At 58.2% G+C, this 10,134-nt stretch overlaps 1 protein-coding gene across 1 annotated transcript in view; it reads left to right on the top strand.

The window, feature by feature from the left end:
- The first annotated feature begins 3,664 nt into the window (after positions 1 to 3,664).
- Positions 3,665 to 10,134, top strand: part of LOC102480842 (calcium-transporting ATPase type 2C member 2) — a 57,270-nt gene continuing 50,800 nt past the window's right edge. Inside the window, exon 1 of the mRNA XM_014589372.2 lies at positions 3,665 to 3,868. Within this exon, the coding sequence (XP_014444858.1) occupies positions 3,770 to 3,868 (99 nt within the window). The 5' untranslated portion in view covers positions 3,665 to 3,769. The remainder of the gene's footprint in view (positions 3,869 to 10,134) is intronic.

Raw genomic sequence — 10,134 nt, 5'->3', positions numbered from 1 at the left:
CCGCCCCCCGCCCCCACGCCCCCTCTCTCTGACAGGGCCTTGCTGTGGTGACCCTCTCATCTCAGTCTCCCAGCGGGATGACGCGTGCACACCACCGAGCCCGGCTCTTTTCGCAATGAGGTCTCGCCATGTTGCCCAGGCCAGCCTTGAGCATGCTATCCCCATGGCTCAGCCTTCCAAGTCGCAGAAATTAGAGTGCAAGCAACCTCACCCGGCCTTCAGGTGGGAGCAGCAGTCAAACCCTGGCCTACTGTGTGGCCCCACCCCGCGGAGCACAGCGTCTTAGCGCGCTCCACCACAGCTGGGCCCGTTGTCTCTAGCTCTGAAATGCTGTGAGATAGATCCGGAGCACGCTTCCAGTGGGATCTTATTCCAAAACCAGTCAAAGGAGACAGCGGAGAGAGGGCTTGCCATGAATGGCACGGAGGTACAGCAGGAGCCAGGGCCCAGACGTCAGCCGGATGGTGCCGACCGCAGCGACAGAGACGCAATACCATGGTATCTACGACGAAGCCAGCACTCGTGGATTGGAAAGAAACTTCGGCGGACTGCTATTTCCCAGAGCCACCTTCAGGCCCTCTCGGGGTTTCGGGCTCGCCATTTCCAGATACTGGAGGGCTAGCAGGTTGCGTGGACAGTAAGGCACTGGATCCCACGTGGCTGATTGCGAAGTTCAAGTCCCGGACCTGGTGACTTGAGAATCACACTGGGCATGCCTGTGTGTGCGCGCGCATGCCTAAAACTGCAAAAGGAGAATGGAGGAAAAGGGTAGCCTTACCCGGAGAGGGCGATTTTCTCCCTCCGTACCTCTCTCTCTTATCTCTGTCAGTGATAGAGACATACCCTATAGAAAACAAACAAAGAAAAAGACAGTGAGCAGAGATCACACAGACGTTTTCCAGGAGGAAAAACAGCAGCACTGTAAAGCCAAGTCGAAGAAATACGTTTTAACACGACAGAGACAGCAGTGAGCACCGCGAGCCTGGGTGAGCCGGTACATCACACGACCGTGTGACTTACAGAACAGCATAACATGAAGAGAAAACGTCCAGACACGAGGGACAATGGGCAGGGAGGTGATGAGAGTGGGAACTGAAAGTCTTTTCTTCCAGGTTAGATCAGGTAGTCAAATAAATCAGAGCATGGGCTATGTGCCTAGGTTGGCACAAGCAGAGGCAGGCCTCGCTCCTGTCTTACACAAAATTTTCTAGTGCCTTTGAGATATTACAAAAGTCACACAAACCAGCCACAAAGATTCAGTCAGTTAAGACAATGTAGCGGACACATGTGCGAGCCGCATCTATCCGACCACAGCGCAACGAAACCAGAAACTGAGTTTAAGCCCGGGTGCCCTCCCAGCGGCTTCTGAGCATGAGCACTAGGCTGAGCTCTGTAAGGGCTTTCTCCGGGGCCCCGCCCTGCCCTGGCCCCGCCCCTCAAACCCCATGGGTCCCGGCCTTCTCCCTGCAGTTCCCTCCCCAGGCACCCTCAGCCCTGGCTCCAGAATTCCAGCCTTGATGTCTCTGGGCTGGAATGGAGGCCTGAGCCCTGGAGGCTGGGCGTTCAAGGGGAAGATGTGGCCAGCACGTTACTCCCTGTGAGGGCGTGCGCGCCGGAGAGGCAGTACTGATAACACCCAGGAAAGCCCGGTGGGTCCTGCCCCAGAGCCAAGGGCATCTCTATTTATTTTTTGAGAGGTCGTTGCTATAGGGTACGTGTGTTCACCAGAAAGACAGAGAGAGACAGAGAGACAGAAAGCGAGAAATCACCCCCCAGGGGGGATGGCGACACCACAATCCCTTCTCCTCCATTCTCCTCTCGGGATCTTGGGCACGCACGCACATGCACCCGGCGTGAGTTTAAGCCACCAGGTCCAGGACTTGAACCACGGTCGACTACATGGGAGTCCAGCGACATAGCCATTGCACCAAGCATTTTAAAAGCAGGAAGGGCCAGTGTGAAAGGGCCAGAGAATTGGGAGGGTGGGGTCCAAATGCATGCTCAAATCCCAGAGTGGAAGAGAAGGAACTGCAGCCCTGCACCCCTCGTCTCTCATCTGTCTGTGTTAACAATAGCACCTCCGGGGACAGCTGGCCCAGGCAACCCCTGAGGAGCTTAGCTATCTGCACCAGAGGGCCAGGTGGTCCTGGGCGGTCCCCCTTGTTTCTCCACCCTCCACTCTTTTCCCTGGACTCCTGGCCCAGTAGCCTGCATCCACGGCTCCTTCCCTGCTCTGCGGCTCTCAGCTCATGCAGCCACGTCCTGGGAGCAGCGTGCTCCTCTCGCCCTCCCGGCCTTGGGTGGCCACAGCTCTTCGCAGGGCTGATGCAGCTCCAGTGCGATCTCCCCACACCGGCCGCACCCTTGTAAGCAGGCTCCCCAGACTCGCAGAGCCCTGGCTGAGGTGGTATGTGTGGCCTGGGGTAGTAAACTGGGGACGGGGGAGGAGAGCTCCCAAGGTCACACAGCTGAAAAGACCAGGCCACGAGTTCAAAGCCAGAGGACTCACACCTGTCTTGCTTTTCCCATTATTCCTGCGCCTTTGTGTAGCCCCCTGTTTCCTTCAAAGGGGAAGATGCAGGGCTGAGAAGGGTCACTGGAACGGCCATCAGCCTGAGCAGGGTAGGGTGGCCCCCTCCAGGCAGCAGCTGAGGTGGGCGACCAGGATTTGCTACGAGGGCGGCCAGAGCACAGACGCACTTGTGTGACCTGCTGTGTCCGGGAGCGACCTCACCCTGCAGACAAGGACACCAAGGCCTGGGAGCAGCCCCGCCTCCACAGCTGCCCCTCTAGCGGCGGGTCTAGTTATGGGCCCCCGTCCCACCTGACGCCAAAGTCCTTACAGTCCTCAAGCATCTGCCTGGTGGCTGGGAACTGTCTACACTGCACGTGTGCTCACATACCGTGGAGCCATGGAGCCCAGCCTCCCGCGTGGTGATGAGCAGACCGCTCCTGCCCAGCCCTGCTCCGCCCACCCTAGGCAACACCCCGCCAGGGGACCCTGGTCTTTCACCTGGAGGAGGTGCCGTCATGGCCGCTCCACAGGCCAGGCTCAGGAAAGTTAAGACTCTGCCCGAGCCCCTCACTTAGCAGGCCCAGGGGCTCACTCTGCGGTGAGGAGTGGGCCCTGAGGTCACCTGAGCCCACCTAGAAACCCAAGGCAGTGAGGTCCTCCAACTTCCGCCCCTGGATCCACTCCCATGGCCCTGGAGGCGAAGCCGTCTGCTCCTGAGGAGGCAGCGGGGGCTCAGAGAGGCTAAGTAAGCCTCCGGCGCAGCGCAGCACCAGACGGGGGTCTGACTCAGCTCCCTTCACCCTGGACGTGCTCTGTTGACCTTACGCAAGAGAATCACCCCGGCTTGCTGAAAATCCAATCTCAGATGCCCCCGAAGCAGTAGGGGTAGGGGTCTGGGAATCTGCATTAAACCGGTTTGTTACGCTCCTCCCCCGTCCAGGTGATTTCTACGCCGTGGCGAGTTTGAGAAACGCGGTTCCAATGACGCAGCGGCTCCCGAGGCTCTCAGAGCCCTGGGGTCCCCCGCGAGCTCGGGGCGGGCGGGGCAGGCGCGCCAGCACCAACCACTCTGTGCGCAGCCCCGCCCCGAGGCGGGGCCTCACCTGCGGAGGCAGGTAGGCAGCTACCTGGTAACCCCGGCCTGGCCCAGGAGGCTTGGGCGCGCGCAACCTGCCGGCCTCGCTAGGACCGAGGGGCGCGGGCAGGGCCGCTGGCGGCCCGACCGAAGGGGCTGGGAGCCCCCGCGCACTCATCATGGCCGAGGGGCCCTTCTCCAAGTTCCTGCAGAAACTCGCCTTCTGGGATGCCGGCCCCCAGTACCAGGCGCTGGAGAGGGGCGAGGTGGACGACTTGGTGAGTCTGGGGGACCAGGCGCTGCGCGGACCTGACCCCTCCCCACCCCACTCTCACCCTAACCCCATCTGCTGGCGGTGGGCTGCCCAACTCGCCTCCTCCTGGCTAAGAAGCTGTCTTCCTAGCAACGCAAGTGCCCACTCCTCTCTGCTCCGCAGGGAGCTCGCCGGTTACCCCTCACCCAGTAGCCCATTTTGCAGATTAGAAACTGAGGCCCAGAAAGGGTAAGGATGTTTCCTGAAGGGCACACGGTGAGTGACCTGTCAAGGGACTTCGCCTAGGTTTCTCTGACTCCAGGGAATTTCAACTCCTGGCTCTCTGGATCCAGGCTGCTATACGACTATTTTAAAACTTTTTTTTTTTTGAGAGGTTTTTGCTATAGGTTGTGTAAGCTTGCCAGACAGACAGAGAGAGACAGAGAGATAGAAAGCGAGAAATTACCCCTCAGGGGGGATGGCCATGCCGCAATCCCTTCTCCTCCATTCTCCTCTCGGGATCTTGGGCACGCACGCACACGCACTAGGAGTGAGTTTTAAGCCAAGTCCCGGGTCCGGGACTTGAACCACGGTTGACTACATGGGAGTCCAGCGACATAGCCTTTACACTAACTGCTGGTCCCACTATTTTAAAACTTCTTGAGCTGGAAAAAGAAATACTAAAGTGATGTTAAAAAACAAACCAACCAACAAACAAAAGCGCTGGTTCTTAGCAATGCTGGTAGAAATTAAAGCCAGAGTGGAGGGCCTCCCTGCTGCCCTGCCTCTGTCATCATGCACTTTTGAACCACTGAGTTGTGTTGACTTTGCAACTGCCAGAGGACCCCCAAGGATAAACCCCCAGGATTTGAGGGCAGGGAGCTCATTGGGGGCAGCGACTCGGAATAAAGCCCTTCCTGGTGCTCCGCCTCCAGAAGGCAGCGCAGAGGTTCTCCCTAGCCTGGCAAGCAGGGCCCGGGCGTGACTTGGGGGGGAGGGGGACCCAAATGCCTGCACGGTCGTCCCTCTGTGCACCATGGGGTCTTGTCCCTTTCTCTTTCAAACTTGTCCAAAAATAAATGTCCGAAGACAACCCCCTACCCCAGCTTGCATGGCCTTTTACCAATAAAGGAAAAATCTCAAAGTCAAAATCATATTTTAATGAAAAATAAAACCAGCTGAAAATGCTTAAAAGTTAACATTTTTCTCCCAAAGAAGCCCCACTGTCGAAACATTTGGGTTGTGTGATTCTTACATAGTCGTGCATTTTGAAAATAGGGTTTACACATCGGCACTGACCTGAAAATGCTGGCATTAACCGGCTGGACCACGGGACTGCGTAGCTGGCAGCCCGGTCTCCGTGTGTGCGAGGCGGCATGCTGGCACCCGTGGGCTGTGGCATGCCGGAGTGTGCTGAGACGCTCCCGGCAGTCACTGCTCTGGGACCCGTCAGCTAAAGGAGCCTGAAGTTAGTTTGGCAGCTCAGGACGCCTCTCCTGTGTTAGCCCACCTATGGTTTTCCTTTTCCTCCTTTGATTGGTACCGGACTCGGTATCGTTTAAGCCCTCCTGCTGAGTGGGTCCAGTCAGGGTTCTGGGACGCTCAGGTATGCGAGTGCAGGGCTGGGGTGACCTGAAGGTCTAGGAGATCCTGGGAGAGTTTGGTCTCTGTGCCAGGTGGACTCCATCCCTCCGAAGCTGTCCAGGAGGGCCCTCGAAGGTCCAGCAGGTACTCAGCCTGTGTGGGTATACACCCCCACCTGCTGCACCCTGCAGGACTCGCTTGAGTCTTAGGGTGTGCGGTGGCTCAGCTGGGAGGAGTGACGGGGAGCTTGGCGAGGCCTGCCGTCTCCAAAGGGGCCTTGTGCAAACCAGGGAGTTGCCGTAAAGGTGGATGGGGAGGGAGGGAGGCGGCCAGGTGCCTGTTTCCTGCCAGGTCAGCTCCCGCTCGAGCACCACCTGTGCGCTCGCCCCTGCGACCTCTGATCTGAACGCTTTTTCTCTGGAGAAAGTTTGGAGAAGCCACGTTCGTTAGGGCGATGGCTTCCGCAGGAGCCATAACTCATGAACACACACCGTGTGCACACCCTGGGTACCGCCTGTGGCCTCTGGCCTCCCTGTTTGCCGAGCTCCCAGCTCTGACAGTCTCACCTATGGGGACTCTTATCCCTGGGGGAGCTCTCTCATAATCCCGCGACAGACGAGGACCTGGGCCACTTCACTCGAGTGCTGGGGGTACAACTGGGGACAAAGTCCACAGAGGAGCCTGGCAACCAACAGAGAAGCCAGGAGATGCCTCGTGTTCGGCCCATGACCTGCGACGTGACAGAGAACGGGCGAGGTACTGAGGGGCCGCGTGGACGGAACAGGGACCTGGGCAGACCAGGCGGCCCCGAGGCTCTGAAGAGGTGCGTGCTCTCCGTAAGGAGAGAAAGACATTTGCGGGATCCCCTCAGTTCAGCCACTGGGGAATGCGGCTCTGTGCTGACCTGTGCGTTAAAGAGGACACTGGGTCAGAACTTCCTACTTCTGGGTGGCGTGGCGCCAACCTGGGAAGCTGCCTGTACCCTCCAAGGCTCCCATCTCTCTGCCCGGGTGGGCTCGCTGCACCTGCCTCCCTTCCCAGGAGAGCTGCCTCATGCTCCTGGGCCCTCTGGACAGAACGTGGCGTGGCCACTTGTTCATCCCGCCCAGGTTCACGGAGAACCTGCTGTGTGGCAGGAGGATGCATGCCAGCATCGGGTGCCCTCGTGGTGGGCAGAGATGCGTCCCGACAAAGGTCGCAGCTGACTGCTGGGTGGCAGGGGTGTGAGAGCTGGGAGGGAGAGGGGTGCGGCCGGGGAAGAGCCGCTCAGACTCTGTGGGTGGCTGGTTGGACTGCAGGGCTGGAAGCCACGTGGCCGACCGTGGCTCAGGGTTCCCAGCGTGAACCTGAAACACGCCAACCACACGTGCATGTACCTAGGATCCTGAGGAGCTGGCAGGCTGGGGAAGGGGACGGTGACATCCAGACCCTGTCGAGGGTGCTCACCTCTCTCTCTGTCTCTGTCTCTCTTTCTTGCGCACACACTCTGTCCTGAATAGAAAGAAAGGGTCCCAGGAGCGGCAGAGGTTTGGGGGCATGTGCTGGCCGAAGGTCAGGAGGTAGCACTGTGGACAGAGGGTGTGAGGCAGGGGTCGTGGGCGAGCGTGTGCCCTCTCCCCAGGCCACACAGAGCTACCCAGGGGCTGTGAGCTGAGATGACCCGTTCGCTGCTTCTCAGCTGTGCCACACGTCGGGAAGGCGTTGAAGACAGCGGGCACAAAGAGGTGCGTGTTTCAGCTCAGTTGCAGGCAGAGACCGCACAGGGGGGCGGGGGTTGAGGCTCACACCTCACATAGCACTGGGAGTTCTCAAATTTCTCAGCGTGTGGACATCTTAATGGACTACAACGTCTCGGTGTTGCTTTAAGAAGTTTGTATTAAAGTGTGACTTTAATGAGGATAAGCATACATTTATAAGCATAGTGGTGTGCCTATACCTCAATAAAATGAAACTGAATTTATGGTGGGGCAGCCAGTGGCATGGCGGTTAAGGTGGCGGATCCCACATGGCCAGCTATACAATTCAAGCCTTGGACCCAGTGGCCTGCAAGACACATGGGTGTGTGCGTGCCCAAATCCCAGAAGGAGCTGCAGCCCAGCCACCCCCGGGGGGCGATTTCTCACTGTTCCTCTCTCTCTCTCTCTCTGTCTCTCTCTAGCAAGCACACATGCCCTATAGCAAACATTTTAGAAATTAAATTTATAATAAAATTATACAGTACACATGTGGGTCTGCGCCAGCTGCCTTGAACAGACAGCGGGACTGCACAGGGCGACCAGTCGGGAGGGGCTGAGAACACCCGGAACAGCCTTTTTATAACCTAACCTCAGCAAGGTCTCTCAGCTTTTGCCTCGGTTTTTATTCTAAACAAGTCCAGGTTCAGTCCACGCTCAGAGGGAGGGCATTATGTGAAGGCTGAGTACTGGGAAGGGTGGAGACTGGGGCAGCCCGGGGATACCTAACACAAGGGCAGGAAGGATTGTTTTTTGAAAGGTTTTTGCCTTAGGGCCAATGCGATCACAGGAGAGACAGAGTGAAAGGGGTTCTTAAAGGAGACAATTGGCCTAGCAGTTGGCATAATGGCTGTGTCGCTGGACTCCCATGTAGTCGACCATGGTTCGAGTCCCAGACCCAGTGGCTTAAACTCACGCCGGGTGCGTGTGTGTGCGTGCCCAAGATCCTGGGAGGAGAAGGGACTGCCGTGTGGCCATCCCCCCGGGGGGTGATTTCTTGCTTTCTGTCTCTCTGTCTCTCTCTGTCTTTCTAGCGAGCGCTCGCGCCCTGTATCTCAAAAAAAAAAAAATAAAAAGGAGACAATTTGCATACACAGCTTAGAACTGCACCTGAATGTCCTCTCTCCCCTAGTTACTATCTCTGGTCCTCTTCTTCAGAGCTTGGGGAAGGCCTGTGCTAAGGATGCTGTCTACGTGGATCGTGCACAAAGTGGCGTTTAGATGTGGTGGGAAGTTGTCTACGAGCTTAGACTGATCAGCCTCAGACCCCAGTGCCAGGCCCGCCGCCGAGTGCCAGCCTTCGAGGCTGCCGTTTGGTAACTGGCTGGTCCTCTGGAGGAGAGCGGTGAGCACTGGCCATCGCCGAGCGCGCCCTTCTCCCCACCGTGCCCGTGTCTCTCCCACGTGGTGCTCGCTGGCGGTGGCAAAGGCCACCTCTGTGCGAGGCCCCCGGCTCACGCCGAGGTGTTCTGACGTCGCACTGGAAGCTCCTCTGGGTGCTCCGCCATCACTTGGCCCCCCTGCTGACGGAGAAGCTGTGACTTGACAGTGTGTGATGTGGTTGTCACCGACGTGACAAACATCCTGTGGTCCCCTCACAGTTCTCAGCTCTAAATGGCCCAGGAGGTCTGTGTCAGTCTGCTACTCGCCGAGGTGCACGCGTGCGTGAGTTCCCGGGAAGCGCACGGGCTCTCCAGAGGAGGCAGTGTCTGGACATGGCCTCCTGGGACTCGGCCACTTGTCACTCGTAGGGCTGCAAGTCTCAGATCCAGGTGAGGGCAGGGCTGGCTTCCGTGACCTCTCTGAGGCTTGCGGATGGCACCTTGTCCCTGTGTCGGCACGGCTGTCCCTCTGTGCGTGCCTGTGTCCTACACTCTCCGTATGAGTACTCCGGGCGTATGGAATTCAGTCCCATCCTAATGACTTTGTTTTACCTCAATCACCTCCCTCCTTAGGGGATCATGAGCACGCACACACGAACCTGGCATGTTTCGCAAGCTGCTGGGTCCAGAACTTGAACTGCGTGGTGAGCCAAGTGTGACCAACCAGGCCACAGGCTGCCCCGGCCTCCTGGATGTCAGACCCTCCTGCAGGTGCCGGAGGCGAAAGAGTGAGCCAAACAGGGCTCCTCGTGGAGCTTCTGGCCTGGGAGGGAGAAGGGCGTTTGTAAAAGTATAGTCAGTGACTGGGATGGCCCCACAGGGGGGACAGGTGCTCAGCATAGCCTGGGCGTGGGAGCGGGTGGCAGGGGTGCTACTGGTGCAATCAGGTGCAGTCTGGGAAGACTTCCTAGAAGAGGCAGCAGGGAGCTAGGGAGCTGAGATCTGCCCTCTGGGAGCTGCCCGTCCCCAAGGGCGCTCTGTAAATGCTCTCCCAACCGAAGGCCCCAGCCACGTTGCTCCTTCCTCTGCACCGTCCAGCAGGTGTCAGCCCAGCCACCTCCGAGTGACAGTGACGGATGAGCCGGTACTATCACTGTGTTGTTGGTACTGGTTATGTTATCTACTGTCTTTCTGTGAACTAGGAACGGTCCGGATTTTTCTTTTTCTCTCACTCTTTTCCTTTCTTTTCTTTGTAAACTCGTCTGAATTTTTTCATATACCACAAATGGACATTTGCTCAGTACAGACTCCCTCCCTCACTCTCCTACTGTGTCGGTCTCCTTGTCTTCCCTGAGTGGGGAGGAGAGGTGACAGGGAAGGTTCTGCCCGCGATGTCAGATCATGGTCGGGTGGGGGCACCTGGGCCTTTCTATGTCTTCTAGAGGGCCGGAGGTGAGGGCGGAGGGCGCTGGGTTTACAGCCCGGGCGGCCGCGAGTAGATCCAGGCTCTGCCGCTGAGGCCTAGGGCAGAGCCTGCATTCTTCCCCCCTCTGTCTTCACCAGCACTGCGGGGTGGGAACACGCCGTGGGGTAGTGACACGCAATGGGGTGGGAACGCGCCGTGGGGTAGTGACATGCCGTGGGGTGGGAAC

This window comes from Tupaia chinensis, unplaced genomic scaffold, assembly GCF_000334495.1.
Source record: "Tupaia chinensis unplaced genomic scaffold, TupChi_1.0 Scaffold000355_1, whole genome shotgun sequence".
NCBI lineage: Eukaryota > Metazoa > Chordata > Mammalia > Scandentia > Tupaiidae > Tupaia > Tupaia belangeri.
Note: the sequence above shows the minus strand (reverse complement) of the source record. Positions and strands in the feature narration are given on the sequence as shown.